The sequence below is a fragment of the Fusarium oxysporum genome, chromosome III (genome assembly GCF_013085055.1).
Source record: "Fusarium oxysporum Fo47 chromosome III, complete sequence".
NCBI classification, from domain to species: Eukaryota; Fungi; Ascomycota; class Sordariomycetes; order Hypocreales; family Nectriaceae; genus Fusarium; species Fusarium oxysporum.
This window is the reverse complement of record NC_072842.1, coordinates 641,042-667,961: the sequence shown is the minus strand read 5'-3', so window position 1 is coordinate 667,961 and position 26,920 is coordinate 641,042. Positions and strand designations below refer to the sequence as shown.

General features: G+C 49.3%; 16 protein-coding genes across 16 annotated transcripts; 8 read left to right on the top strand and 8 right to left on the bottom strand.

Annotated features, from left to right (window-relative positions):
• The first annotated feature begins 845 nt into the window (after window positions 1–845).
• Window positions 846–2,559, top strand: FOBCDRAFT_248589 (uncharacterized protein). Its single transcript, XM_031175380.3, has 3 exons — window positions 846–1,163; window positions 1,220–2,361; window positions 2,418–2,559. The coding sequence occupies exons 1-3, from the start codon at window positions 905–907 to the stop codon at window positions 2,541–2,543; spliced, it is 1,527 nt and encodes a 508-aa protein (XP_031046513.1). The 5' UTR covers window positions 846–904; the 3' UTR covers window positions 2,544–2,559.
• A 294-nt stretch (window positions 2,560–2,853) lies between these two features.
• FOBCDRAFT_270518 (uncharacterized protein) lies at window positions 2,854–3,770 on the bottom strand (the record flags this gene model as incomplete). The annotated part of the gene is made up of 2 exons (XM_031175379.3): window positions 2,854–3,247; window positions 3,319–3,770. The coding sequence occupies 2 exons, from the start codon at window positions 3,768–3,770 to the stop codon at window positions 2,854–2,856; spliced, it is 846 nt and encodes a 281-aa protein (XP_031046512.3).
• Window positions 3,771–5,162: 1,392 nt separating this feature from the next.
• FOBCDRAFT_19450 (uncharacterized protein) lies at window positions 5,163–7,294 on the bottom strand. Its single transcript, XM_031175378.3, has one exon. The coding sequence runs from the start codon at window positions 7,051–7,053 to the stop codon at window positions 5,404–5,406; it is 1,650 nt and encodes a 549-aa protein (XP_031046511.2). The 5' UTR covers window positions 7,054–7,294; the 3' UTR covers window positions 5,163–5,403.
• Window positions 7,295–7,462: 168 nt separating this feature from the next.
• On the bottom strand, window positions 7,463–9,571 carry FOBCDRAFT_216734 (ADC synthase). Its single transcript, XM_031175376.3, has 4 exons — window positions 9,413–9,571; window positions 9,181–9,329; window positions 9,044–9,126; window positions 7,463–8,991 (listed from the first exon to the last, which is right to left on the bottom strand). Exons 1-4 carry the CDS (start codon window positions 9,425–9,427, stop codon window positions 7,520–7,522), a joined length of 1,719 nt encoding a protein of 572 aa, XP_031046509.3. The 5' UTR covers window positions 9,428–9,571; the 3' UTR covers window positions 7,463–7,519.
• A 172-nt stretch (window positions 9,572–9,743) lies between these two features.
• Window positions 9,744–11,042, top strand: FOBCDRAFT_19441 (uncharacterized protein). Its single transcript, XM_031175373.3, has 3 exons — window positions 9,744–10,204; window positions 10,270–10,705; window positions 10,756–11,042. The coding sequence occupies exons 1-3, from the start codon at window positions 9,887–9,889 to the stop codon at window positions 10,863–10,865; spliced, it is 864 nt and encodes a 287-aa protein (XP_031046506.2). The 5' UTR covers window positions 9,744–9,886; the 3' UTR covers window positions 10,866–11,042.
• A 75-nt stretch (window positions 11,043–11,117) lies between these two features.
• FOBCDRAFT_289483 (uncharacterized protein) lies at window positions 11,118–12,155 on the bottom strand (the record flags this gene model as incomplete). The annotated part of the gene is made up of 3 exons (XM_059611750.1): window positions 11,118–11,252; window positions 11,301–11,881; window positions 11,930–12,155. The coding sequence occupies 3 exons, from the start codon at window positions 12,153–12,155 to the stop codon at window positions 11,118–11,120; spliced, it is 942 nt and encodes a 313-aa protein (XP_059466904.1).
• Window positions 12,156–13,029: 874 nt separating this feature from the next.
• On the bottom strand, window positions 13,030–13,902 carry FOBCDRAFT_270513 (uncharacterized protein; the record flags this gene model as incomplete). The annotated part of the gene is made up of 1 exon (XM_031175372.2): window positions 13,030–13,902. One exon carries the CDS (start codon window positions 13,900–13,902, stop codon window positions 13,030–13,032), a length of 873 nt encoding a protein of 290 aa, XP_031046505.2.
• Window positions 13,903–14,608: 706 nt separating this feature from the next.
• Window positions 14,609–15,508, top strand: FOBCDRAFT_289482 (uncharacterized protein; the record flags this gene model as incomplete). Its single annotated transcript, XM_031175371.2, has 1 exon — window positions 14,609–15,508. One exon carries the CDS (start codon window positions 14,609–14,611, stop codon window positions 15,506–15,508), a length of 900 nt encoding a protein of 299 aa, XP_031046504.2.
• On the bottom strand, window positions 15,431–16,411 carry FOBCDRAFT_19435 (uncharacterized protein). Its single transcript, XM_031175370.3, has one exon. It carries the CDS (start codon window positions 16,384–16,386, stop codon window positions 15,553–15,555), a length of 834 nt encoding a protein of 277 aa, XP_031046503.2. The 5' UTR covers window positions 16,387–16,411; the 3' UTR covers window positions 15,431–15,552.
• A 707-nt stretch (window positions 16,412–17,118) lies between these two features.
• Window positions 17,119–17,959, top strand: FOBCDRAFT_216723 (uncharacterized protein). The gene is made up of 2 exons (XM_031175369.3): window positions 17,119–17,443; window positions 17,489–17,959. The coding sequence occupies exons 1-2, from the start codon at window positions 17,292–17,294 to the stop codon at window positions 17,850–17,852; spliced, it is 516 nt and encodes a 171-aa protein (XP_031046502.1). The 5' UTR covers window positions 17,119–17,291; the 3' UTR covers window positions 17,853–17,959.
• On the top strand, window positions 17,960–18,570 carry FOBCDRAFT_216721 (HotDog domain-containing protein). The gene has a single exon (XM_031175368.3). The coding sequence runs from the start codon at window positions 18,007–18,009 to the stop codon at window positions 18,511–18,513; it is 507 nt and encodes a 168-aa protein (XP_031046501.1). The 5' UTR covers window positions 17,960–18,006; the 3' UTR covers window positions 18,514–18,570.
• A 97-nt stretch (window positions 18,571–18,667) lies between these two features.
• On the bottom strand, window positions 18,668–19,855 carry FOBCDRAFT_216720 (Malate/L-lactate dehydrogenase). Its single transcript, XM_031175367.3, has one exon. It carries the CDS (start codon window positions 19,790–19,792, stop codon window positions 18,722–18,724), a length of 1,071 nt encoding a protein of 356 aa, XP_031046500.2. The 5' UTR covers window positions 19,793–19,855; the 3' UTR covers window positions 18,668–18,721.
• Window positions 19,856–20,068: 213 nt separating this feature from the next.
• On the top strand, window positions 20,069–22,398 carry FOBCDRAFT_316531 (fungal-specific transcription factor domain-containing protein; the record flags this gene model as incomplete). The annotated part of the gene is made up of 4 exons (XM_031175366.2): window positions 20,069–20,182; window positions 20,234–20,328; window positions 20,386–21,388; window positions 21,436–22,398. 4 exons carry the CDS (start codon window positions 20,069–20,071, stop codon window positions 22,396–22,398), a joined length of 2,175 nt encoding a protein of 724 aa, XP_031046499.2.
• Window positions 22,342–24,413, bottom strand: FOBCDRAFT_19417 (dihydroxy-acid/6-phosphogluconate dehydratase). Its single transcript, XM_031175364.3, has 4 exons — window positions 23,967–24,413; window positions 23,704–23,915; window positions 23,251–23,656; window positions 22,342–23,207 (listed from the first exon to the last, which is right to left on the bottom strand). The coding sequence occupies exons 1-4, from the start codon at window positions 24,382–24,384 to the stop codon at window positions 22,408–22,410; spliced, it is 1,836 nt and encodes a 611-aa protein (XP_031046497.2). The 5' UTR covers window positions 24,385–24,413; the 3' UTR covers window positions 22,342–22,407.
• A 231-nt stretch (window positions 24,414–24,644) lies between these two features.
• FOBCDRAFT_216715 (uncharacterized protein) lies at window positions 24,645–25,713 on the top strand. The gene has a single exon (XM_031175363.3). It carries the CDS (start codon window positions 24,700–24,702, stop codon window positions 25,498–25,500), a length of 801 nt encoding a protein of 266 aa, XP_031046496.2. The 5' UTR covers window positions 24,645–24,699; the 3' UTR covers window positions 25,501–25,713.
• Window positions 25,714–26,289: 576 nt separating this feature from the next.
• On the top strand, window positions 26,290–26,818 carry FOBCDRAFT_257966 (uncharacterized protein; the record flags this gene model as incomplete). The annotated part of the gene is made up of 3 exons (XM_031175362.3): window positions 26,290–26,308; window positions 26,377–26,605; window positions 26,656–26,818. The coding sequence occupies 3 exons, from the start codon at window positions 26,290–26,292 to the stop codon at window positions 26,768–26,770; spliced, it is 363 nt and encodes a 120-aa protein (XP_031046495.2). The 3' UTR covers window positions 26,771–26,818.
• Between the last annotated feature and the right edge of the window lie 102 nt (window positions 26,819–26,920).

The following is a 26,920-nucleotide window of genomic DNA, read 5'->3' as shown; positions in this document are numbered from 1 at the left end:
TATGCTTGGCGGTTCTGGACTTGTCAAAAGGAGGGTATTCGGACTAGTATGGATGGACTTGTTGCGCCTCTCACATCACGATGATTTTGGCAACTTCATCCCATTGCTCACTTGGTTTCGGGCGACTTTCCAGCAGCAATATTTATTTATTACCTTTTAATTTCGCCATGGTTTATATCGCCCGTTGCCAGGTCGCAGTGGGTTTTAGCCATTTGACGGTTTCATCGAATGTTGAACAGAGCCCAAATTGTGAGAGAAACACCAAAGCATGAAATTCGGCACCCTGCGTTGCGCCACGCCATAGAGCGGTTTGCCTAATACTGCTTAAACAGTAGCCTCTCACACTCACCGTGACTTGCTCGCTCATATCCCCGAAACTGGAGTCAATATCGGTGGCATAATGTCACGAGCCTCTTGCACAATACTCCTCCATGTCTTCCGTTATTGGTTGTTGTGAAACCAATGCGAGGCGGGTAGGTGCGCCAATCCTCAATATATTCTCCATGTGCCGACGAGAGAAAAAAAAAACCCAATAGCGAATGAAACCAGCCATCAGCGAACTTTCAAGCGTAATAAATATCGATCTACGGGAATAAATAGTTGATTTACAATAGCTTTTGTTCTCATTCAAGATCCGATTCAAAGTGCCATCAAAGTCCAGGGTAGCTATCGCCGATCATCGCCAAGCACAGCTGAGACAAATCGCGGGGGCCAAGGCAAAGATAAGCAATGCCTCGGGTTCCTGGCAGGGCAACCAAGCTAAGCTGCAGTGAGCTAAGACCCTCTATAGCTCCAGGTCCCAGCATCATCACGTCACAAGCTTGTATCACCTGCACAGTCTATGTCTTAACCAAAACCCTCCCCTTCCATCCTCTCCCCTTCATCCTCACAACAAACTCCAAAAATGACAACAAAGGGTCTTTGCTTAGTCGCCGCCACGGCCGCCCTCCAGGGCGTGTCAGCTCTTCAGATCCCTCTTAACCTCCAAGTCCCCAAGCTCTCTTGGAATCTCTTTGGTGACGATCTTCCTCTGGTAGATACCAAGGAATTGCAGAAGAGCATCAAGCCTGAGAACCTTGAGGCTAGAGCAAAGGACCTGTATGAGATTGCCAAGAATGGAGAAGAGGAATATGGACATCCGACTCGTGTCATTGGCAGTGAAGGTACGTTCTCCGAAATCGGACTGTTATCATGAACGTAATGACTGATTGTTCTCAAGGCCATCTCGGTACACTGTCATACATCCACGCTGAGCTCGCCAAGCTAGGCGGCTACTACTCCGTCTCGAACCAGCAGTTCCCCGCTGTTTCGGGCAATGTCTTCGAGTCGCGTCTCGTCATCGGCGACTCTGTTCCCAAGCAGGCATCGCCCATGGGTCTGACTCCTCCGACTAAGAACAAGGAGCCCGTCCACGGAACGCTTGTCCTCGTCGACAACGAAGGATGCGACGAGTCCGATTATCCCGAGGCCGTCAAGGGCAACATTGCTCTCGTCCTTCGTGGAACGTGCCCCTTTGGTACAAAGTCCGGCAATGCTGGTAAAGCGGGTGCTGTCGCTGCCGTTGTGTATAACTACGAGAAGGATGAGGTTCATGGAACTCTCGGTACTCCTTCGCCTGACCATGTTGCTACTTTTGGTCTGGGCGGTGAAGAGGGTAAGGCTGTTGCTAAGAAGCTCAAGGATGGTGAAAAGGTCGATGCTATTGCCTACATCGACGCTGAGGTCAAGACCATTTCCACAACCAACATCATCGCCCAGACTCGGGGTGGTGATCCCGACAACTGTGTTATGCTCGGTGGTCACAGCGACAGTGTTGCCGAGGGCCCTGGTATAAACGACGATGGATCTGGCAGTATCTCTGTGCTCGAGGTCGCTGTCCAACTGACCAAGTACCGCGTCAACAACTGCGTCCGCTTCGCCTGGTGGGCCGCTGAGGAAGAAGGTCTTCTTGGCTCCGACCACTACGTCTCCGTTCTTCCTGAAGACGAGAACCGCAAGATTCGTCTCTTCATGGACTACGACATGATGGCCAGTCCCAACTTTGCCTACCAGATCTACAACGCCACCAACGCCGAGAACCCCAAGGGCTCAGAGGAGCTGCGTGATCTGTATGTTAACTGGTACGAGGAGCAGGGTCTCAACTACACCTTCATCCCCTTTGATGGTCGCAGTGACTACGATGGTTTCATCCGTGGTGGTATTCCCGCTGGTGGTATCGCCACAGGTGCCGAGGGTGTCAAGACAGAAGACGAAGTCGAGATGTTTGGCGGTGAAGCCGGTGTCTGGTATGATAAGAACTACCACCAGATCGGGGATGATCTGACCAATGTGAATTACACTGCGTGGGAGGTGAACACCAAGGTAAGTCCCACCCAACCAATGTCTTGTTCAGAAACCGTGACACTAACACAGAACAGCTCATCGCCCATTCCGTTGCAACATACGCCAAGTCGTTCAAGGGTTTCCCCGAGCGAGAGATTGAGACGTCTGTGCAGACTTACTCTGACAAGACCAAGTACCACGGTAGCAAGCTCTTCATTTAAGTATCGAGTAGCAAGTATAGCACAATGAGTAATGTGTGATTGATTAATTTGAATGGATATCTCTACGTTGAAATTGCAAATGCCTAGCTAAATCGACTCCAAGTGAAACGAATCAAGAAACAAAAAACATCATTACACGTAATAACCGTTTGGTAAAATGCCCGTCTAAGCCCCCAACCGGTCCTGTAGCCATACATGGCTTGAAATGCCTCGCACTATTTCCCGCCCAAACACCGACTTTGCAAGTTTTCATCTGATAAAATGATTATCCGCTAGGGATAGATTGATAGTTACTGATTGATGATGGGTCTCATCGTGCTGAAGCGAGATCATATGGCGTTCCCATCAAGACACCACCAGTTGGAAACTCACAGCTTCCGGTCTGCGAGGGGATCATCTCGGTGTAGTATTCAAAATCATCACGAAGCTCCCTCAGCTCGATAGGCAGAATGACCTTGGATAGAGCCTTCGGGGTGGTGAGCTTTGAGAGGGTTCCGGAGTAAGGGGCGGGTCTGTGCCCCACATTGGCGGGGGTGATCTCGGGGCTATCGGGGGTCTGGGCTCCCGGTCCCGTTGTCTTGGCAGCCGAGGATCCGGGGCGACTCTGTCGTAATCTAGCAGAGAGGTTGACGTTGAATGTGAGAAGTCTCGCAACGCGATGCGCCAGCTCGTCGCGACTGTTCTTTGCGTCCTTTTCTCCCGGACTTTTTGGCCCCCGTCAGCAAAAATTGCACTTGTTCATCTAGCGGTCCGTGTGCCGTCTCGCTTAACTTACCAGTTCACTATAGTCATCATCATAGCATACGAAAGATTATGCCATCTCAACCTCGCACACAGCGCCTTGATCCTCTTCTCGAACTGCTTAGCGGCATCTTCAGGTGTAGACCTATTGGACTGCTCGTCGAGCGCACAACATAGCGACGAGAGGCGGGTGAAAGCGAGGACGGTGTCTGTGAGGGTTGCGACGAGGGTGTCGAGAGAGATCCAGGCCGCGCGGGCAGGGAAGGGGATCTGGTTGTTCTCGATGAGGTTGAGGGTCTTGTAGAAGGCGTGGACGGAGGATCGGCACTCCTTGACCTCGCGGAGGAGGATGTTGAGGATGGCGGTGTCGTGCTGTGGTGAGATGTTGAGGTCGCTGAGGATGTCGATGGCAGCAGCGCCGACGTCGAGAAGGCCTGTGATGGCTGTTGTGGTAGGGAGGCCGACAACGGCGGGATCCATGTCCATGTCGGCCTGCAGAGCGGAAGGCATCTATCGCGGTATCATTCAATACTGGAAGTGTTAGGTAATCAATTGTCGAAAGAAGCAAAATGAATTGATCTGTAGTGAGTGAGGCTCAAATCAAATGCAGATGTAAGTGATGTAAATGTTAAAAGGGTCCTGAAGTAGACGGGATGGAAATTCTTGGCAGAGGCTTCTAGGCCCCCTTTGGCTTAAATGGAAGTTCGAGCCAAGCCCCCCAGGTCCAGGTCCAGGTCCAGTTCAGTTACAAGAATTTGTAAATGGGGGAGCACAGCGCAAGAGAAGCGAGAGAGCGGGAGGGGGTGGTCTCTAAAAGCAGGAACCGAAAAAGAGCGAAGGGCAGGGGAACAACAGATGTATTAGGTAGATGTAAGCCCCAAGGCTGGGGGGACGTATTATTTTTAGGCGCAGGCCAAGGGGAGGAAAAGAGCGCGAAAGTCTGGAAGAGACGGCACCTGAAGGGCCCAGCGAAAAGAGGCGCCGAGTTTCAAAGGCAGGCAACTTTCAATAGGCAAGACGATGAAGCCGTACTTCCGAGACAGTAACGGGCTTGTCCACTAGCGGATGAGGTTGAGTGGAGGGTAGGATTGGGGAATGGCCCCCCTCGAGAGGAATTTGTGGTGCCGAGAAGCGAGTTGAGTGACATGCATCTAATTTAGACAGATATCTGAGTACACTTATCAAGATATGGCTGACGTATTATTGTAGACGGTAAAATATCACCATCTCACGCTCTATAGTTCTACATCTTCTTTCATTCATTATCCTCTGCATATGATACCTCTGCCTCTGTTTGTTCATATGCTCCCTCGTAAATACCATGCAAACCGATATCAGACTAAAAACTGGGCGTTTAGAAAAGGTGGATGTCGACGTGCCGACTTGCCGGGGTCGATTGGGCGCGATCGGATACCGGCACGGCGCGGTGAGATGATGCTATTTGCCCACTTTTCCCTCTCTGTTCGCTCACTGATGTCCCTCACTATCCTCACTATATACTCACTGTATTTCGTTTATATTTCGACTATCGGCATATATATTTCGCATCGAGTCATGGCTGATGAATATCACTTTGGAGCCGATATCCGAATTGTACGTGTATTCGCTTCCTGAATTACGTGGCTGAACTATCCGCATACTTTTCACTTTGCAGCCTCACGCGCCTAGCTGACGTACGATGCATAGCATTAACTTGACTTGACTTGACTTACTCTTTTATTTCCTAATTCCATGTCACGGGTTTCTTCATACATCATCATTCACTAAAGGATCGACTGATACCATATGAACTCAAACGGCTCTGACGGCACATCCGAACCCCTTGAAACATTTCTTACACCTTTTTGTTTATTCTCCGCTACCACAACAGACCTGACTAATGATTCAGTATCAATCTAATTTATCCCCGGTTGATCCTGATCCAAGACTCCGTTTCACCGAATAAATTCAAATTCACAAATAACTTCCAGTCTACTCCGTACTTCATGCCGTTTCCCGTGCCGTGCCGTCCCATCCATATCTCGGTCCGAGCGTCTTCGCCTACTCAACCATGGCCCGCATGCAATATCATCATGCCCTTGACTTACACGCGTCTTTTCACAGTGGATATGGAGGATCCTCAGCGCTCAGAGACGGGCTGATCATTTGACGACACCTCGTCGCTATCGTCCAAATCCATAGAACTATGTGAGGCACCGGATGCTGGACTGGGCGACTCTCCTGTCGCCGGTCTAATCGCTGAACCTCTCGTCAGATAGTCCCGAAACTGTCGGGGCATTCCGCGAATGCTACCTCCCAGACTCAGAATATCGTTCGCATCTGCATAATCAAACGCTTCTTGCAAGCTACGAGGTCCAGCTGGTCTGGCCGCTGCAGCTGTCGCCGGAGTAGAGTTACCCTCCCGTTCTAAAAACTCATACCAGAGTCTATCTGCGTCAGCATCTGGTGCCTGCATTTCATCATCTTGAACTGATCTATTTGTCTGTGTTGCTGCACTGGGAGGTGCAAAGCGAGGTCGACGTGGTACGCGCCTTACAACCCTCGCCAGTCCCTGCATGCCTCCTTCATGCATACCATGACCTTGAGCCGCCCTTGCTGCTCTTTCTGCTCTCCTATTTGGTCGGGGACTGGGACGTACATTGTCAGATCTTGGTGGAAACATTCCAGATGTTGGAAGCACTTCAGCTGTCGTCGCAACAGTGTTACCCTCTCGTTGTGAAGATCCAATCCAGGCCATATCGTCGTCTGACTCCTCATCTAACAGTGCCCTGTCATGATAACGTCGAGCTGGTTCAGATGTCTGTGTTGCTGCACTAGGACGTGCAATGCCGTCCTGGACATCAAACGGCGAATTGGCATTGCCAGGCTGCGCAGGATCATCAAGACTCCGAATCGGGTGCAAAACCCGGCGTAGGCCAGCTCGTTCAAATGGAGACACTTGCAAGCCAGAGTTCTGGCGGTTGTTATCAGTCTGTGCGGGATTCAGAACCGGAAGAGGGACACCAGCAGGAGGGTTCCCAAGAGGCTCATCATCGTCCGAGTCTGAGTCTGAGTCTGGGCTGGGGCCAAAATGGCCTTGAACAACCCCAATACGACAATTTTCCTGATGTTCATTATTCTCAGCGTACCATGGGTTCGTCTGTCGCAACGTATTCCCACGACCAAGCGTAACACAGCGACGACTCATCATCATATTCGTAAACTCCTGCATGATGGTGTCGGAAATTGCCTCCTGGACTCTCCCCTCTGTAGCAGTTTCGTCATTCTTCTCAATGTTATCAACAACATGGTAGAAGAAGCTGACAAACCCAGGCTCCATATCATCTAAGTGATAAGGCCACTCACCTTTCTCTACGTCCCTGTGAAACTCAACCGTAGCTACACAATCAGGACACAAGTTCTTCTGAACGCACTCTGGAAGAGTCGTAGGAGGAAGACTAGATTCTTCACCGTTCTTGGGGATGGTGATGGGGATAGCATTTACTTTGCATCGGCTGCAGTAGAGATTGGTGCGGCATACAGGACACCGTCCTCCGGCGTCGCTGTGTTGGTATTGTTTACGGCAAGACTGGCAGAGAACATGACCACAGAGCAAGACCTCAGCATCCAACTCACCTTCGGTAGGAAAAGATCTCACCGGGAGGGGTTCCATACAGATGGGACATTGAGGGGCGATAACCTCATTGTCGGAATTGGTGTTGCTGCCCTTGTCTATAGCCTTTTTGATAGTTGGCCAGAAGGCTTCAGGGAGAGGTTTGGGAAAAGACATGTTGAAAAGGGATACTTACCAGCGAGATGACTGACTGGTGAAGCGAGACGTGATATAGTTCGTTTTGCGTAGACTTACCTTTTTTTGTTTTTGATCTGTTTTTGGTGTTAGACTTACCTGGGTGTGATGGGTGGTGGTGATGAGGAGAAGATGAATTTGATGTTGAGTAGGCATCATTTCATTATATAGTCACATTTGATGCAGTAACTGAAGTCAAGCACATTCAATGTTAACGGTCCATCTTGTGAGTTTAGGGTGAACCATGACTTCCAAGGCGATGTTTTGCTTTCACTCCTCGTTCGACCTGAACAGTGAAGCCTTGACCGTTTGAACAACCTCTGTCGTGGGACACTACCCCGACAGCGTATGGTAATGAAGAGGAAATAAGCGACTTCGAACACAATAAGCGCGCCAATGAGTATAAATTGATTCTATCCTTCATCAGGAATGTTTCTATGCAGATGACCTACTTTTCAGCCTCCTTCACCTCCTCCTCTCCCTTCCTCCTCTCAATCGCAATAATCTCCTCCACGGTCTTAGTGCTCACCCCATCGCCAAAGTACTTTTCCGACAGCTCCACACAGCGGAGGTTGGCGGACAATTTATTCATCGTCTCCATCCACTCATCTGTAGGGTCGCTGTCGTAGACGATGCCACCGCCGGCCTGCATATATGCCACGCCATCCTTGACGAGCATGGTCCGGATGGCAATGCATGTGTCCATGGGTCCTTCGTCGACGAAAACCTTGTCCTCAGGCTTACTGCCCTCGTCCACGCGCACAATGTCGTATCCAAACCATCCCGCAGCTCCAGCGTAGATACCCCGCTTCTCCTGCTCCAGGTCGTAGATGAGCTCCATAGCTCGGATCTTGGGTGCTCCAGAGACTGTTCCCGCGGGGAAAATGGAACGCAGAGCATCCCAGCGTGTGCACTCAGGACGCAGAACTCCTGAAACCTCAGAGGTGATGTGCTGAACATGAGAGAAGCGGTCAATTCTCATGAGCCGGTCAACCTTGACGGTCGTGGGGTGGCAGACTCTGTTCACGTCGTTGCGGGCGAGATCCACCAACATGACGTGCTCAGCTCTGTCCTTCTTGGAAGCCAAAAGCTCGGCTGCGAGTCTATCATCCTCAGCGGCATTCTTTCCACGGTGAATTGTACCGGCGATTGCGTGGTTGACAATACGAGGTCTTGATCGAGCTTCGGCAGCTGAGTAGCCAAATCGTGAGTCAGAGGGTAATGGAGCATATCCATCAGTTTTCATCAGACACTCCGGCGAAGCACCAACGATGTGAAAGTCGGCGCATGAAAGAAAGAACACATAAGGTGAGGGGTTGAGTGTTCGGAGAGTTCTGTAAATGTTAAAGGGGTGAAGCTTGGTGCTCCGGCGGAACCGTTGTGAAGGCACGGCTTGAATGATGTCTCCCTTGACAATGTATTTCTTGAGCTCCTTGACGAATGTCTCGTAACCCTTACGACCAACGTTCGAAGAATATTGCTGCTCTGATTCTGTTTGCGCACCAAGAGTTTGAGCAGGCAAGGGAGTCTCGGGCTGGTAGATGATGTCGAGGGTCTTGCGGAGTGTCTCGCAGGCCACGTCGTAGGCAGGTTGAAGATCGTCAGAGGGGCTCTTGGGCAACTTCATATGTGTGACAATTGTCAATGTCGAACGGAAATGGTCCAAGGCGACAATGGTGTCGAATAGCATGAACAAAGCCTCGGGAATTTGGAGGTTGTCTTTGAGTGGTCGCTCGGTCTTGGGCTCGAAGTACTTGATACAATCATATGAGACGTATCCAACGGCACCACCAGACAGCTTCGGAAGCGCCAACGAAGGAATATCGAGGACTCGATCATTGGAAAGTTCGGCCGCAAGGGTCTTGAGAGGGTCGCCATTGTGTTCGTAGCCGTCGCCAGTGGCCAGTACTTTTCGAGGGTCTAGAAGAGAGACTCAGAGGGTGTCCAACACAAGAGTCTCAAAAAAGCTTACTGGCGCCAATAAAACTATATCGTCCAACCGTCTCTGTGCTTCCAGTCGCACTCTCGAGGAGAAATGAGTATTCGGCAGTTGCGCTGTAAGTGGTGAGTCAGAGGACGATTCGGCGGTAGAAGAATTGTAGTCTTTACCCCGATGATAGTTTAAGATAGATAGCTGAAGGAGTCAATAGATCGGCTGGAGCGGAGGCGCAAACGGGGAGAAGCGTGGGTTGAGTTGTAGGAGTCCATTCTTCGTTGAAGGCAGCTCGAGCTTCATCGGCAGTTGGCCGTATATCGAGCTGGTGTAGAAGATTAGTATGGTCCATTGCGGAAGTCTCGGTGATGCTGATTGATGGTGATTGCGATGGAGAGGTGTTCTTACATGAGCTGCACACATCCTTATAGTGTTTATCCCCGAGTATCACGACAGATTGGTGGCTTGAGGACAAAGAAGGAGAACAATGGAAGTGTTAGTGGAAAGGTGTTTGCTTCGGAGTCACTTTTTATCGATTGCCAAATGAAGACGCCTCAGATGTTAGTGGGGGCGGGGCACCGATAGCGGCAGGTCGGCAGTCCCTGAGCGGTCGGTGTAGGGTAGCTATGATGATCATGCAGTGATGCCTTGCGCACGGGGCATCAATTTAAGCCAAGCTCGCTTCCGCATACAGATTGGCGCTCATTGAACTAGCTGAAGCTGCCCACCAAGACTGGATCTCACGTTTACGCGGATCCACACGAGCTCAGGAACCATCATATGAACTATCTTTAAGTCACTGATTTCGGCACTAATTCCGCTCGTTTCAAGCAATGGTATCAATCGCTCCTTTCTAACTCGCCTCCTAATTCATTCGCAATCATGCCTGCCGATCAGCACGAGGATTCAATCGAGCCCACCGGTGATGTTGAGATGTCTGAGACCCAGAACACGCAGGATACTGCGCCAGAGGCTACCCAAGAGGGTGAGGAGAATGAGAATGCCGACAACACTGAGCTTCCCTTCGCCGACTCTGAGGTCGCAGAGCCCAGAGTTACCTTTGCCAGTTATCTCATGAGCCCAATCGTCACCTTGCTCATCGGATCTGGCGACCAATCTATCCTCTCAGCGCATCAGGGACTTTTGACACAAAGCCCATACTTCAAGGACATTTGCGATAGTTTCGTTGAGGACGGCAGCGTTAGTGCTTCAGAGCCTTTGCGCCAGCGACATCTGGCCGTGGACCCCTTCTAACCTCCCTACAGCCTCGTCAGATTGAGCTCCCCGAGTACGACATCGAGACCGTCGGCAGCTTCCTCGAATACCTTTACACAGGCGAATACTTCCCCAAGAAGCTTCCCGGCCAGCGAGTCCTGGAGTCCGACCCCTCAATTCCCTCGGTCGACAACAGCGGCGACCAACTCCTGAAGCACGCCCGCATCTACACCCTCGCCGAGAAGTTTGGCGTCGCTGGTCTCAAGACCCTCTCGAGCTCCAAGATTCACTGCGTCAACTCTACCGCCAAGGGCGAGATCACATACGCTCGTTACGTCTACGCCTACACCAGCAACGACGACACCACCATCCGCGCCCCCGTCGCAAGCTTCTGGGCTACGCGCTCACACACCCTGCGCGCCGAGGCGGAAGAAGAGTTCAAGGCTCTGTGCTTGGAGCACCCCCAGTTCGGATACGATGTTCTTAGTACGTTCGCCGACCCCGAGATTGGAGGTTTGTCTGCTAACGTTGTTCAGCCCGCGTATTGGACGGCAAGCTCAAGAGAGAGCGCAACGACAAGATGCACCCTGCCACAAGCAGCGGACGAAAGCGTACCCGTCACAGCAGCGGATCGCGTGCCGATTAAAGACTCACGCATTGGAAGAATTGGACCGGCGTTATATGGATCATTGGTCCCTACCGAACATTGTTTCTTTGCTTTCTGGGTTATTTAGTGGCGCGCATTTGTATTGTAACACTACATGGGATCTACACGACTGCCATCTGCGGTCTCTTGCGAGATTTGGTAATGGGGACAGACATAGACTCTTTTGAGCTATTGAATTCTTGTGTCTCAACTAAGCTCAACCGTTCACTGTCTCTATCATCTGCTTCTGACCTAATAACTATAAGGGTCAACGGAAAGTTCCGCCAACAGGCCTTCCTGGTATGAAAGACCGTTCTCAATCTCCCGCTTCACTCTGTTGTGCTGGACACAAAGCGGAACCCTCCCCTTCATCGATCGATCATAGGCCTGACAGCATTAGAGACAGTATATCCAGGGGTTGGGCAAAATACTCACCAAATGCTCCTTTCCATACAGATGATCCTCAATATCCTTACCAAAACTTTTGCCGTAGCAAGGCAAGTCTAGAATACGACACACGTCTACGTCCTCTTCATATTCCCAGTCGACGAATGAGTTTGGGAGGTGCTTGTACATTTTCTCGATGGTATACTTAAGGTCCTCCTCTGTCATCTTCTCAGACAAGGGTGCGTCGTGTCTATTGTACCGTTTAATTCTGACGCTGATGAACTCGGAGAGTTTCTTCATCTCTGCGATGGTCTTCGCTGTAGTTTTGGCAGGCGTTTCGGCTCTGATCTTTTCTGCTTTCTTGACTTTGAGGGCTTTTACTAGGGCGGCCCTCTCCTTGGTGAGTCCGACTTTCTCCTTTGTGAGTTCGGCCTTTTCCTTTAAGAGATCTTCTTTGGACTCTTTCGTCTTGTTATTCTTCTTCTTGTTGGCTTTCTTGGCCTTTTTGTTGGCTAGTTTGGCCATTTCGATGTCGATATTAGGCTCAGGCTTCTTGGCTTCAGGAACTTCAAAGTCTTTCTCGACGTCAAGTTCAAGTTCACGGATTTCCTTCTCAATCTCTTCGTTTGCTGCAGGAGTTAGCCAGGCTAGAAAAATGATAGAAGATATGTACCTACGGATAGCCACGAGACACTCGCGAGTGCAACTTTTGCATTTGTCTGGGGCGTCATCGGGCTTCTCTACCGCCTTACTGTTGGGGTATCGCAGGATAGGAAGAGTTGGGTTGTTGCGAAAGTAAATCTTTCCGTTTTCATCGCGCCAGATGACTTGTGGTTCAGGTTTGGGCTCAGCATCCAGCGGCTCTGGTGGGCGAGTGATGATTTGGATCGTAGGTTCATGCATAGTTACGCGGGCGGAGGATGAACGAGTCGGGAGTATGAAGTTGCTGATGAGAGGAGAAAAGTGAGATGAAGAAGTCAAGGAGAGGATTTATGCACGTGCGGGAGGAAAAGGACAAAGTAAACAAAGGATGAATAAATTAGTTTGGTGATGAATCACGGGCTGCCACTGGCAAGTGTAACTTGAGCTAGCAGCGTTACTGGCACTTTCGACATCAGATGTGGTCGGTCAGCCACGAATACACATGAGAAATAGAATCCAACTCAAAAGGCGGAAATCCATGCGATGAAAGAAAAGGCAGACGAGGTAAGTGAGCGGGTGATGTAAGTGATTGCTTGCTAAAAGGTGTTTGTGATTGCAGGTACTTCACTAAAACACCATGCCTATCTCGATACTCCAAATCAGGATAATACCATATTCATGGACTACTTAAGGGCAGAAAAGAGTCGCAGAAATACATTAAAACCTTCTAAATTCATTGTAGTTGGTCCAAAATCGACTCATCCTGCGTTGTCCTTGCCTTGAAATCAAGTAAGCACAGTGATGAGATAGAGACATTCATCTCAAGCACTGCAGTATGTCCCTAGATAAGTTTGGTATTTCTACAGTCACCGATTTTACTCGGCGTGTTGAAGTTCATAATAATCATCACAATTCATATACCGTAACCATCATCAAGTTCTGGTCTAGCATTCAATTTTATTTCCTAAGATCTGCCTAAGCTCAGGACCAGCCTGTATCGTTCATCATCCCAACACCAAAAATGCAATTGCAAAACGCCAGTCATAAAAACAAAGAAGCCTTAACTGCTCGACTCACAGTACACTCTTTCAACTCCAAAAGGCCACAACTCCTCATATACTCATCAAACTACCTGTCAGGAAGAAGATCCTCGAGAGAAGACCCGACGAAAGATGCCCTGTGTCTTGAGCGTCTTGGGAAGTGGCTTCGAGGTCTTCATCAAGTAGAGACACAGACCTACACTGGAAAGATCATGCGAAATCCAAAAGGTCTTGAACTTCAGAGCCCAAACTTTTCTATAGGCTTCCCAGATAGTCTTCAACTCCTCTGGAGTCTCGAGCCTTCGGACGCGCTCACAAATAGGTCGCTTGCGGTCCCTAGAGCCATCCATGTACAGAAAACCGCCAGGACGCTGGTCCAAAAAGCCAAGGGTGATGTATTGATGATTAGACTCGACTTCATCTTCCCACTTGTAGATACTGGTGTACTTGGTCAGCTCGGAAAAGGTATGCTGGACTTCACATCCGGCACATCGCGCGTGGATAAAACCACCCTCACTCAGAACAAGGGGAATTCTAGAATAGTTGGCGATCAAGCCTGGGATTCGTTGACCATGGCATACATGGCCGCACTCAGGATGATACATAATCGCAGTGCTGCAAACAGGACACGAGTAGAACTTTCTACCTCGAAACCGTTCAGAGAGACTGGCAAGCCAGTTCATGAAGCAGCAAGCGCCGACCATATGGCCACAGGGAAGAATCTGGGCTTCATGGGAGATTCTGCGACCTGGTTTCGGGATCCAATGGATGGAACCACGTGCGGATCCTTGCGTCGACATTTTCTCTGTGCAGATGGTGCAGGTCAGATCGATGGGGCGAAGCTGTTGAGGATCATTCTCGACTGCCTTTTTGAAGGCTGGCCAGTAGATGTCAGTGATCGGCTCAATGTCACTGCGGATTGCGTCGATGATGGATCCAGGATTCATAGCTGGATTCATGGTGGGCATGATGAAGGTTGTGTGACTCTAGAATTGATGAGATGATCTACTATCGAGAACAATGGGAAGGGATGTGATAAAGAGGGAAAGATTACACTCAGTCACTCAAGAATATAATTTCGATTATGTATTATAACTTATATCATTCACTTCGTAGCCTGGAGTGCTGTTCATCAGATATGGCCGTTTCTGCCACTGTTGTAACTCGATCACGGAAATGAACAGTTAGCATAAAAGTTAAAACTGCCGGTGCCAATATAGATGGAAATTTAAGGCAGTGGCATATGGGGATGATAAGATGAACTTCTACATGATATGAAGCTCGAGTGCCGTTCGTATGCAGCGATACCCTTGCCTGATTACCGGTTCTCCCTGGGTTACAGTATACTACACATGTTCAGCTACCGGGAATTGTATTCAATAGTGTTCTTTGTCTTATCGTAAGTTGGCACTGATACTGCAAGGGAAAACAGATTGTAAAAATTGTTCGGCACTCTCAAAGGGGAGTGAACAATAAAAGCTTTTGACAACGACCATGTTCACGCAGCATCTGGCAGACACTGCAGAACAGTAACGGACATTGAATCAGTGGATCAAACGATTAAATAAATATGATTTCTTCAATAGCTTTTGATAGATATATCTCTTCCTTTAGATCTACTTCTTCTTCTAAACTTATTATGTTGTACTTGACTAACAAGAACTACCATTCATCATGTCTTCCACAACCGTTGTCAACATGATGTCCATCAAAAACATCATCCACCACGAACCCCAATATAACAGACCTGCGTGGACCACACCCTTCTGGCCTCGTCTCAGAGACTCCCTCATCGAAGACCCGAAGCTCTTCAACCATCTTCATCTCGAGTGCGGAATCTGTCTCACTGGCATGTCCATCTTTCCCCACGACCACACCTTCAGTCCCGATGAAGGCCTGACCCCTGAAAAGAAAATGATGTCCCACCGGGCTCGCATTTTACCCTGCGGTCACATGTTAGGAAACAAGTGTCTTCACACCATGATAGATGAAGCCTTGAAGGACATGGAAGACGGAGAATCCCCAGAGATCGCTTGCCCATCTTGCCGTGTCGTCTTCTCACCTCACAGCGACTGTGGGCATCCTCACTCAGGTAAGTTCATGCCAACCACCATGGAAGGCGTCTACGCAATGCCGGCTACACTCGCAGAGGGTGGAGTTCTGTCGCACAGGTGCGGCGAATGTCTAGCCGTGGAGATAATCTCTGTTGTCGCGGTTCTCGCTCCCGTATTCACACCCCCACTGGACCTCACAGACAGAGAGACGCTCATCACGTACGGCACTGGGGCGAATCTTCATTACTGGGCTGTAAACCTTGAAGAGAGCGCAAATGTCTACGATGAGTTTGTGCGGGAGATTCCTTTGGGAGACGCGTTGCAGCGGGTCTGTGATGAGATAACGGAGCGTCTGGTGCAGAATTCAAAAAAGAGATGGTACTCTGAGGACTTTGCAGGGCTCAAGTTCAAGCTCATGCTCCAGAGGGATATTCGTCCCAGAGCTATGGAATGTTGGGAAGCTGTCGAGGTTTTGGAAGACGGAGAAGCGAACTTTGACTTGAGATTGAATCTGGACTAGGAAGTTGTTTTTTTTAGATACCCGAATAGAACGTTTTTGTTTGTCTAATCTGTGTGTTCAAAGTCGACGACTAACCCTGGAAGAAGCTCGATGGACTTGGGGCTATCCTTTGTGCCAAGAAGTGTCAACTTGATCTCTGCCTTGCCATTTCCACCTTCGAGAGTTGACAGGACGACCTCGTTGCTTCCTGAGTTAGGTCCAGTGGGGAGGTCGTAAGGCCATGAGTAGCCGTCTGATCCAGCAGTAGCGTTCTGGTTGTGAATAGCGTCGTAAACAGGCTTGTACGTCGCAATGTCCTTCTCGGGAAGCAGGACAGTGACTTTCGATACACCTCTGGCATGCGAAGGATGTTTCGTATACTCATGCAGCCCATCACCACTCTCCGCCTTGAATGGCGATCGCAAATGCCTCTCCGTCTCATCAACACACCAAAACGGCACCGTCCCAGGAAATATCCTTCCCCCCTCCGCATTCAGCGCCACAGAAACAAGACACTTCATCAAAACGCCATCAGGCCTATGTCTTTGAAGCGAAGTAAGATCACCATACGTAACACCATTCCCAGCATCAGCCACGCGCTTCTGCAACTGTGAGTAATCAGCTTCACTCGGTAGCGTATGAGCCCAGTCTGCGATTTTGCCCTCTTCGAGGTTTCCCCAGCGGTGAGCACGGCGTTTCTCAGGGTCTACGCCTTCAACAAAGGCGATGAACTCGAGATATGTGCCGTCGGCGAGATGGATTAGTTTGTTGACTGTTAGGCCATCTGCGTGGGCGCCTCCGTCGATTACGAGGAGAGAATCTTTTAGGGATTGGGTTACGGTTTGAAGTGTCTGGTATGAGACCAGAATGGCGAAGTGGTCGAGAATTGGGAGGGACATTTTGAATTGTTATGGGTTGTTTGTGGTTGTGTTGGATGAGAGTGTTGATTTAAGGTTGTTACAGACCGAGACACTGCGGGGGTTCGGGGTTGGTTCGGAGGAGGTGCATGACAAGCCTTGGCTTGGGAGCCATGATTGACCTTATCGTATTTGTTAATACATAAATTGAAACTTAGAAATAAATAAGTTGTTTGGTCAAATCTAGCTGTTTTACGGTGTCGGAGAATAAATCCCATATATCAATGCCTTCAGCTTCTGCGCCAAAGCCTCATCGGGCCATCGACAGACATCTCGAGCAAGACACTGAACACCATCACGCAGCACTTCAGGCCGGTTGGGTTCACTTTAATGAGAGTCGAAAATTATGTGGCCAAATTCTAGCATACGATTAGCCTGCTGCTGTCGCATCAGTATGAATGACTACTAACCTGACTACTGCGATGCCAAAGAGCACCTCTTCGGCCTGCGACATCCATCCAAGGTCTGAATTATGCGCCGATCTTCCGAGAAATCACTACGGATGACAAATCAAATATGTATAAAGTAAATATGTAGGATCTATGGATTCTCTGTCAGCTTACACGGCGCCTAAGTTCCGTCAGCCGATCATCCCGTCTAGTGAGAAAGAATTGTAGCGTTGGGCAATGGGCATTGGGGCACCAAACATCTCAGCATCATGCCGAATCGTCTTACACGTTTCAAGGGTGGCCAAAGTTCGTTCAATAAGCACTAAATCCTACGCTGCAGTCAGCGTTCCGGACTCACTAGTATCTAGAAGCGAATATGTGAGATTATCCCGGACGAATAGAGCGAAAAGTTCGCGAGGTTGGTATATATACGGGCATTATGCCCATCTAATAATTTCAACAATAAACGAGCCAGTACATCAATCCTAGGCTAGTAAAATGACGACACTCTATCAACAGAGCATTCCCGTGCTGGTCAAGTACCTCAAGAACTTGTCCTTCATGCTCCAGAAGGGCGCCAAGTTCTGTGATGATAAGGAAATGAAACATGAAGACCTTCTTACATACCGTCTGATTTCCGATATGAGAGGGTAAGTTATTCAAACCTCGTGCGAATCCCGACTAACACTCTTCAGGCTTCCCTACCAAGTCCAGTCCTGCTCCAACACAGCAAAATTCCTGGCCTCACGTCTTGGCGCACAAAACATTCCCACATTCGAAGACGACGAACAAACATTCGAACAGCTCCAAGCCCGAATCACTCGAACAATTGAAGTCCTTGAGGGTGTAGACCCTGAAGTCATCAACGGTAAAGAGAACGAGGAGATTATAATGGAGAGTAAGATGGGCAACTTCCGCTTCACGGGCCAGCGATACGTGAGCGAATATGTAATCCCCAATTTCCACTTTCACCTCACAAGTGCATATTGTATCATGCGCACACAGGGTGTTCCATTGGGTGCGTTCGATTACCTGAAGGATGTTTTTGAGAAGGTTTAGGAGTTGGTATGCGAGAAGAGAGGATATTCATCAAAGGAGGGGCGGGAATTGCCCGATGAGGAAATTTCTCTTAAGAACTCAGCTAGACAAACCATTCAGAAATAAGACTCATAAACAACTTCACAAACACAGTCCTAGTTTCAAATTCTTCAAAATGTCTGAGCCACCTTCAACTCGTGTCCAAACCCCAGATGTCGACTCATCAGAAGCCCAAAGAACCGCACACGTCCAATCCCTCATGGACCGTCTGCGCGCCAAAAGCCCCATCTACAACTTCATAATGTCCTCAGCGCAACTCATCAGCACAACGCAGGGCAGTGTAACAACACGGCTCGTTCTGAACGAGAACCATCTCAACAGCAGTGGAAATCTTCACGGCGCTGTATCAGCTACTATCATTGACTTCACGACTGGTCTGGCTATTGCGAGTTGGGATCTGAGGGATACTACTGGTGCGAGTGTGGATATGCATATTAGCTATCTGAGTGCGGCGAGGTTGGGGGATACGGTTGAGATTGTTTCGACGGCGGACAAAGTTGGGGGGAGTGTGGCGTTTACGTCGATTAGGATATCAAAGGTTGAGAAGGATGGGGGGCTGAAGTTGGTTACGCTTGGACAACATACTAAGTATGTGAAGGGATCACAGCCAAAGACAGCATGAGAAACATGAATTATAGAGTTAGAGCAAGTCACACAACCAAATAGACTCATTCAATCTGCCAGGAAATTCCGTAGCTTCTCACTCGAAGACTAATGCCAAACATATGAAAGTAAAGCGATGCATGCAAGGTTTCATCACGGTGAGCTTCTCTCTCAAAACAAATGATCTCCAATTTTGAGAATGCTGTCAAAATTCTATAATTACATACTTAAAATTTCAGCGGTTCTGCCCCAACCTTCTTTGCCTCAGCATTCAACGCATCAATCTCAGCTTGCACTAGAGGAATGCCAGTCTTCTCCCTCTCCTTCTGAGCCAGCTGCTCAATCTCACCAGGGAAATAAATCCTCTCAACCCCGGCAGCCTTTTCTGACCCGACTACACGCTCGTAAAGGTACTGCATCCTTTCTCTAAACTCATCCAGGTTCATGAAGAGGTCAGGCTTGATAGCTACCAAGAAGTGACCAACATCTGCAGGCTTGGAAGGATCGTAGGGGCCAGTGACATGGCCAGCGAAGGCTGAGCCTGAAAGAACCCCTGAGAATACATCCATCATGATTGACAGTGCAGAACCCTTGGGGCCACCCATTGGTAACATGACACCACCGAGAGCAGCTTCGGGATCATCTGTTGGACGTCCCTCAGCATCAAGTGCCCAATCCAAGGGAATCTTTTCGCCCCTTCTCTTCGCCTTGTAAATCTTTCCCCTTGCAGCTACAGAAGGCGCCATATCAAGGATGAAGTTCTCCATGGGTCCTTTACCAGGCGCACCGCAAGCAATAGGCGAAACACCCAATAGCTTACTCTTTCCACCAAACGCAGGAAGCGCAGGACTCGAGTTTGTAAACACCAAACTCATCATATCCGCATCAAGAGCCTGCTGCACAATCCAAGCACTCATACCAAAATGGTTAGAGTGCTTGATGCTCGCCATGCCAATACCAAACACCTTTGCAGACTCAATAGCAGCTGCCATGCCCTTGTGAGCTGCTACGAAGCCGAAGCCGTTTTGGCCATCGACTTGAGCTACGGCGGGTGTGACTTGAGTGAGAATTGGCTGGGCGCTGGCGTTGAGGACGCCTTGACGGAGACGCTCCATGTAAGAGGGGATTCGGTTCATGCCGTGGGTGTCGACGCCGCGGAGATCGGCGGCGACTAAACAGCGGGCGATGATGGAGGCATTCTCAGAGGGGATCCCGTTGCCTTTGAGGACTTCTTCAATGAAGCGTCGTGCTTCTGAGGCGGCGATTGGGAACTTCTGGGAGTCTTGATTTTCAGCCATGATGGAGTGAATAAGTAAGTTATGAGCTCAATCTAGTGTTTTAAAGACCACTGAGATGTTTTGATACTTGTCAATTCTGATGTTGAGCGATTCTCTCCATTCTTTTAATACTGAAATGTCACCGGAAATACGAGCGGGGAAGGCCCGTCTCTGAAAGGCGTTAAAGCGGCATCTCCCCGCTCGACGGATTTTTGCCATCCTCCCATCTACATCCCTTCCACTCAGCTCATCATTACATGCCGAGAAACTCGATCCGTTACCGGCAGAAGTACAAAAATGCCCGGGGCAAGGAATTCCAACGGGAAGCGACCCCATCAAGCCTCCTTGCCTGATCGGAGTGCTCCCAGGACACGCATGGCCTGTTCCCGGTGCCAGCGGCTGAAAAGAAAGGTACGTTTGGCACCAACTTTAGATACCTCGTTTTTCTAAACCTATATTTAGTGTAATCTAGAGTTACCCACCTGTAGCAATTGCCGTGCAGCCGGTGCTGAATGTGTCGATGGAAAATCAGCCCGTGCTGATGCGGCACCTCGACAGTACGTGACTGTAGATCATCTATAGCCTGCCGTCATGGTTACTAATTGACGATATAGATACATCACGTCTTTGACGAACCGGATTAATTGGCTGGAGTCCATTGTCCGATCGAATTGTCCTGACGTCGACTTATCTCAAGGTCCGCCCGTCTATATAGGAGAAGCCTGGAACGACACCAGCTCTGTAGTTGCAGACAATTCTACTCTCCCAGCCCCAGAGTCCGAGCCCGTTCAGCGGAGCTCTGAAACTATACGAAATACTGAAAATGAGCCACCGGCAACCCAGCCGGTAACATCTACTTCGGAACCCACAGGAGCCAGTGCCATGACCCACGAGATTGGGCTGGTTTCCCTTGCTACGAACCAAGATCCACGATATATCGGCCCATCCAGTGGTTATTTCTTAGCACGAGTTTTACTAGACTCGGCATCAAAATCAGACGATAGCGTTGGTCGCGCCAATCGCAATGCACCGTTCCCTATAAAGCTGGTTGAAGCTCTCCAGGGGCCACTCCCACTCCCGCCCAGAGACACGGCAATGCAATTATGTGAGGCATACTTCAGCGCTATTAACTTACAATATCCTATTCTACATCAACATAGGTTTTACGACTACCTGGATATGGCTTATGATGAAGAGAGCCAGGACCCTGCCGCCCACTTCCAGGTCTTCATGGTTCTGGCGATAGGATCTGCTGTCCTTTCTGCTCGAACCAGAGCTCGCATACCAGCAGAATCGTACTGTCTCTCCGCACTACAATACCTCGATGAACTAAATGTCGAGAACTCGTTGAAAGGCATTCAGTGTCTTGTCTTGCTTCTCATCTTCACTATACACAGCCCATGCGTTCGCCTCAATGTCTGGTATCTCAACTATCACTGCATTGCTGCCTTGGTCGATCAAGGTCTCCAAAGGAACATCAGCATGGGACCAGAGTACAGTCTATTTAATCAGGAGATGCGAGCCAGGATCTTCTGGGTCATTTACTCCTTCGATCGCATCATTGCGACTATGATGGGTCGACCAATTGGACTGCGTGATGAAGGATGTGAGCTCCGTGTAAGTTGATGCATACTGCTGAATCACGGCGCAAACTAATGAGAAAGATGCCATTGGGCCTGTCCGACGAGCAGCTTGTCAGCCAGAGGCAACATCAAATCACCGAACCGTCCAGTGACATGTCATTTGCGGTTCACTTATTCGAAGCGGCCAAACTCAACTCGGAGATCAAATACATCGCGCAAAGCATCATAAGAGACACGCCTAGATATGCTTATCCTAGAGTGACTAACATCAACGACTGGCAAAACGCCATGCTGCAGCGACTGGATGAGTGGTCAGACAAGATACCAGGTCTTGGTGACCCTGATATGTTGTATCTGCGAACGACTTGTCAGCTTCGATACCACGGTTTACGAATGCTTTTATTGAGACCTAGCCCTGCTATACCCAAGCCCCCCAAAGAAGCCTTGGTAAAGTGTCACCAAAGTGCTTGTGAAAGCCTACAACTATTTGACCAATTGTACAAGAAAAACCTGCTTGTTCATAGCTGGACTACTTTCCACGGGCTCGTTCTCAGTTCCATAACTATGTTATACTGCATCCAGTCAGTGTCAGAAATCGCCCGCTCTACGGGTGTAGACGCTTTCATGTCTGACCTGAGCATATCCCTAAGTATTCTGGGCGCTACAGGTGAACATTGGTCTGGCGCCAAACACAGTCGCGATATTCTGGATAACCTGGGCAAATCGACTGTTCGATACATCCGAGAGAAGAATAGGCGATCGGAGGGTTTGCGTGACCGTTCTGCACCACAAGTCAATGAACAGGTTATTGATCCCACACTCTCGGCAGACGCATGGGAGAGTTTGGGGCAAGAGTTCAACAGCATCCAGGGATCTTCATCCCACATGAATATGGACGACGATATGGGTTTCATGCAGAACCAATTCTACGAGGGTTTACTTAATGAGACATTCGCGGAATACTTTGAGCCAACGGAGTCGACAAATCTCGATAACATTGTTCGCGACCTGTTCCAAGGCCTTATTCCAACAGATTCAGTCTAAACCTATACATTATTCTTGAGACTTTTGTGGCCCTTCAGCAGTCAAGAAGTCAAAATCAGCGCCTAGCTCAGCCTGGTTCACGCTCCGCATGTATAAGCCCCGATAGCCTCTCATTCCTTCCCTCTTCACCCATGGTGTTGCAGCACCCTCAGCTTGCTGGAAGGTCTTGAGTCTCTCCTGGATCCTCTGTGATATTTCTGCATCAGATAGATCCACAGAGAGCTGCCTCTTTTCGACATCAAGTGTGATGAGATCACCATTCCTGACGATGCCAAGCGGGGATTTGGGGTCGGCTGATTCTGGAGAGATGTGTAGTCCAATTGTTCCACCTGCTGTTCCACTCATGCGGCCGTCTGATAGACGCAGCATATCCAACACTCCCTGAGAGGCAATCTTTCTTGGGATAGGGATCATGCCTGCTTCTGGCATACCGGGGTTTCCAATTGGACCAATGTTCTGGAGGACCAGGACACTCTCGGGTGTCACGTCCAGATCAGGATCATCAATCCTTTCTGCCATATCTGCGGAATTTGCAAAAACGACGGCTTTGCCGGTATGCTGCAGTAGCTTTCTGTACTTGGAAGCACTGGCCTTCATGATGGCGCCTCCTGGGGCCAGGTTGCCTTTCAACACTACTAGAGAAGACGCTGGATATAATGGCTTGTCAAATGGCTGAATGACACTTAGCTCTCGGGGAACAGGGATAAGAGAGTTGTGAGCAATTTCTTCTCCTAGTGTTCGGCCAGTGACTGTCAATGCATCAAGGTGAAGCAGAGGCTTGAGTTCATGGAACAAAGCGAGCATGCCACCTGAGTTGTTAGTCTTTACTTCAAAACAGAATGATTGACATACCTGAGTTATGGAAGTCTGTCATGTAGTTATCACCACTTGGTTTCAGATCAACCAGCAACGGTGTCTTGCGACCAATCTCGTCGATGGTCTCCAATGTTATTGTGCCTGCAACCTTGGGGTGGCGCCCAATGATCGCCATGAGATGGACTACAGCATTCGTTGAGCCGCCAATTGCCTGTAGTACAGTGATGGCGTTTAAGAACGACTCTCGTGAGAGTAATGCTTGTGGCCGCAGGCGTTCAACGTCTTTGCAAGCTGCAACGGCTAGTCCTCCTGTGGCTTCTGCAATTCGTAACCTTGTCGCTGATACAGCTGGGGCTGTGGCGCCAGCAAAAGGCATCATGCCGAGTCCAACGAGAATGGAGGCCATGGTAGATGCTGTGCCCATGACACCACAAGTTCCTCCCTGATATTGTTAGACCTGATATCATGCGCTAGATGATTAAAACTCACAGTTGGTGCTAGTTCATCGTTGATAGCTGAAATATCTTCAATGTCAAGAGTGCCAGCTCTGTACTTGGCCCAGTTGTTACGACAGTCTGTACAAGCTCCGATGCGCACTCCGCGATGACTCCCGGGCATCATTGGACCAGTGACTAGATGAAGGATGGGCTTGTTTGCTGAGATACCTCCCATCAGTTGAGCAGGCGTAGTCTTGTCACATCCTATCCTAGTCAGCATCAACTTCATTCAGTATATTTCAAGGGCGAACATACCACCAATCAACACAACAGCATCACAAGGCTGCGCCGCAATCATCTCCTCCGTATCCATGCTCATCAAATTCCTCAAGTACATACTCGTCGGCGACGAGAAGCTCTCATGGATACTAATAGTAGGAAAGTCGATAGCCAACCCGCCATTGAGCTGAACGCCTCTCTTGACAGCGTCAATGAGCTGAGGAATGTTGGCGTGGCAGGGATTGAAGCTAGAATATGTATTCACGATTCCAATGATGGGGCGTGAGAGTGCATCCTCGCTGTAGCCGAGGGCTTTGATGAAGACTTTGCGGAGGAAGAGGGAGAAGTGAGGATCGCCGTAGGAGGCGAGGCCTTGGCGGAGGCCGACTTTTGATGTGATGGGTTGGTCGAGGTCGTAGTCTGGGTTGACCACTGTTTTCTTGGGGTCTGACATTTTGGTAGCTTTGATCAATGGAGTTGAATATTGAATGAAGAGATGATTGCAGGGGATTAAATACTGGCCTATCAGTGTTTATGTATTACTCTCCCCCATTGCGATGATCACATATCGGCGTTCGAGATGCAGACGGGGTGACCCCGCGTCGGCCATCACGCAATATGGCCGATGGAGCACTTACACGACAGACGGGAGAATCCCGCTACACACCAACCTAAGTAAATAAATAGATATAATAAAAGGCCGTCGGTATGGTAGATAAAATCGCCATTCCCAGTATCCTTGCCTTGTTTCTTTGACCATCTACTCAATATGCTCAACCTCACAAATAAAGTTGCCCTCATAATCGGTCTCGGCCAAACAGGCACCGAGGGCTGGGGAATCGGTGCAGCATGCGCCGTGACCTTGGCACGACAGGGAGCCATCATCTTTGGCGGAAACAGAACCCTCGCTTCAACAACAAAGACAAAAGAGACCATTGAAGCAGAGGGCGGAACATGCGATATCATCGCTACAGATGCTACAGACTCAGCTTCTGTGAAGGCACTTGTTGATGCTTGTATGAAGAAGCATGGACGTATTGATATCCTTTTGACAAGCGTTGGACAATCCCAGCCCGGAGATCCTGCGTCTATGAGTGAGGAAGTTTGGGACTCGCAAATGGACATCAACCTCAAGAGCGTGTATCTCGCATGCCATCACGTCCTCCCCATAATGGAATCTCAAAAAAGCGGCTCTGTGATCTGCATCTCCAGCATCGCAGGACTCCGCTACATCGGCAAACCCCAAGTAGCCTACAACACCGCCAAAGCAGCAATCCTACAATTCGTCAAAGCCACGGCGATAATATACGCAGCCAAGGGAGTACGCTTAAACGCCGTTGTGCCTGGGCTGATGAACACGCCGTACACAAGGAGTTTGGCGGAGCGGTTTGGGAAGGGGTATGAGGAGTTTTGCAGGACGAGGGAGGAGCAGGTTCCGATGGAGAGGATGGGGGATGCGTGGGATGTGGCGAGTGCGGTTGCGTTCCTGGCGGCTGATGAGGCGAGATATGTTACCGGGCAGAAGATTGTGGTTGATGGGGGGATAACGAGCTCTACGGGGAGGGCTTAGGGTTGAGGGTTTTGAGTTTGTGGGGGTAGTATGTGAGATGTTGAAGGTAACTTTTGAGAGATTTAGTTGAGGCTTGATAAGATGAAGTTTGACCTGAAATGAAGCTTTTAGTTATCTGTCATAGGATACCGTTTGTAAGGGGTAGTTGGGTCATGTAGACAGACAGACAACATCAAAGTGGAGTGGCGTTTCTGTCTTAGATACAGGATCAACAATATAAACCTGTGGACTACATCTTGCTGGTTTCCCTTCTTGGTATTGGATAATACGTGTCAGAAGGCTTCGGTGTCTCTTTGGAAGTACTCCAGTGCCTACGAAACGGCAGCCATTGTTTCAACAGAGAAGGCCATGGATGCAGACGGAACGACGAGGCTCAGTAACGAATACGTCAAGTATAATTCAAAAGGGAGAGCGAGTAGATGGGGTTCTAATGGGAATATGTGCAATATCTGACGATGCCAAACTTGGGGTCTGCAATTCTTCGTGTTGGGGAGTTTGGTGCATTATCTACCACTAATAATCACGGTGAGTTAATCGATCTCCCATGGCAACTGAGCTTCAACTTCATCAGATAACTTATACTTCCTCTTCTCGGCGAGTTGATAACACGATTCCATTTCTGCACCGGCCAAATTGCGTAGGCGGCACTCCGCCGTTTCTCCGCTCACCTCAGCGGTGCAAACCCGTCCGTTGGTGTTAGTTCAAGCCAAGCCAACCCGCAACACATTTAAACTCATCTACATCGCCGCCAGATAAATAAATCATTGGTAAATCATCCCTCATTTCACAATGACTGTCATTCACATTGGTGCGTCCCCTCTTTCCCTTCAATAGTGACTTTTCCCCCTCTCGTGATATCTTACTTACCCCTCTCAGTCCTCTTCAAGTTTCGCGCGGACGTCGACGAGTCACATCGCGAGACGTTTGTCAAAGAACTCAAAGCCCTCAAGACATTACCATGCGTCAAAGATGAGCGGCTTGTCGTGGGGGGACCGTCGATTACGGATCCGATTGCGAGGAGTAAAGGCTTTCAAATTTGTCTGTTGAGTTTTCACCATGATAAGGCTGCACTGGCGGCGTATCAGGCGAGTAGTGAACATCACAGGTAAATCCACCCCCGGATTATCAAAAAGAACAGAAGCTGATGAGTTCCAGGGTTACAAGTCAATATCTCTGGCCTTTTGCAGAGGACGTGACACGCTTCGACTTTGAAGTTGCAGAGGAGGATGAGGATACATTTGAGAAGAGCTTCAACTTGTCTAGCCAATAAGCATAGAACCTACTTAGACGGAACTCGCAATAGAATGTTAGACCAACCAATTGTTTAACCATTACTCATCAAAATGCGATAATGCAGAGTCACCCCGCACCGAGATAACATCGGCGGCCGGCGGCCAAGACTTGACCCACCCCGCACTAC

What these genes read in the sequence shown, in the direction of transcription:
- FOBCDRAFT_248589 (XM_031175380.3), top strand. Translation starts at nt 905, where the DNA reads ATGACAACAAAGGGTCTTTGCTTAGTCGCCGCCACGGCCGCCCTCCAG. An exon ending in TCGTGTCATTGGCAGTGAAG is followed by an intron (nt 1,164 to 1,219) that starts GTACGTTCTCCG and finishes ATTGTTCTCAAG; the next exon opens with GCCATCTCGGTACACTGTCA. An exon ending in CGTGGGAGGTGAACACCAAG is followed by an intron (nt 2,362 to 2,417) that starts GTAAGTCCCACC and finishes AACACAGAACAG; the next exon opens with CTCATCGCCCATTCCGTTGC.
- FOBCDRAFT_19450 (XM_031175378.3), bottom strand. Translation starts at nt 7,053, where the DNA reads ATGTCTTTTCCCAAACCTCTCCCTGAAGCCTTCTGGCCAACTATCAAA.
- FOBCDRAFT_216734 (XM_031175376.3), bottom strand. An exon ending in TATCTTAAACTATCATCGGG is followed by an intron (nt 9,127 to 9,180) that starts GTAAAGACTACA and finishes CACCACTTACAG; the next exon opens with CGCAACTGCCGAATACTCAT. An exon ending in ATATAGTTTTATTGGCGCCA is followed by an intron (nt 8,992 to 9,043) that starts GTAAGCTTTTTT and finishes TCTCTCTTCTAG; the next exon opens with ACCCTCGAAAAGTACTGGCC.
- FOBCDRAFT_19441 (XM_031175373.3), top strand. Translation starts at nt 9,887, where the DNA reads ATGCCTGCCGATCAGCACGAGGATTCAATCGAGCCCACCGGTGATGTT. An exon ending in GTTTCGTTGAGGACGGCAGC is followed by an intron (nt 10,205 to 10,269) that starts GTTAGTGCTTCA and finishes ACCTCCCTACAG; the next exon opens with CCTCGTCAGATTGAGCTCCC. An exon ending in GTTCGGATACGATGTTCTTA is followed by an intron (nt 10,706 to 10,755) that starts GTACGTTCGCCG and finishes AACGTTGTTCAG; the next exon opens with CCCGCGTATTGGACGGCAAG.
- FOBCDRAFT_19435 (XM_031175370.3), bottom strand. Translation starts at nt 16,386, where the DNA reads ATGTCCCTCCCAATTCTCGACCACTTCGCCATTCTGGTCTCATACCAG.
- FOBCDRAFT_216723 (XM_031175369.3), top strand. Translation starts at nt 17,292, where the DNA reads ATGACGACACTCTATCAACAGAGCATTCCCGTGCTGGTCAAGTACCTC. An exon ending in CTGATTTCCGATATGAGAGG is followed by an intron (nt 17,444 to 17,488) that starts GTAAGTTATTCA and finishes AACACTCTTCAG; the next exon opens with GCTTCCCTACCAAGTCCAGT.
- FOBCDRAFT_216721 (XM_031175368.3), top strand. Translation starts at nt 18,007, where the DNA reads ATGTCTGAGCCACCTTCAACTCGTGTCCAAACCCCAGATGTCGACTCA.
- FOBCDRAFT_216720 (XM_031175367.3), bottom strand. Translation starts at nt 19,792, where the DNA reads ATGGCTGAAAATCAAGACTCCCAGAAGTTCCCAATCGCCGCCTCAGAA.
- FOBCDRAFT_19417 (XM_031175364.3), bottom strand. Translation starts at nt 24,384, where the DNA reads ATGTCAGACCCCAAGAAAACAGTGGTCAACCCAGACTACGACCTCGAC. An exon ending in ACGATGAACTAGCACCAACT is followed by an intron (nt 23,657 to 23,703) that starts GTGAGTTTTAAT and finishes TAACAATATCAG; the next exon opens with GGAGGAACTTGTGGTGTCAT. An exon ending in GACAGACTTCCATAACTCAG is followed by an intron (nt 23,208 to 23,250) that starts GTATGTCAATCA and finishes CTAACAACTCAG; the next exon opens with GTGGCATGCTCGCTTTGTTC.
- FOBCDRAFT_216715 (XM_031175363.3), top strand. Translation starts at nt 24,700, where the DNA reads ATGCTCAACCTCACAAATAAAGTTGCCCTCATAATCGGTCTCGGCCAA.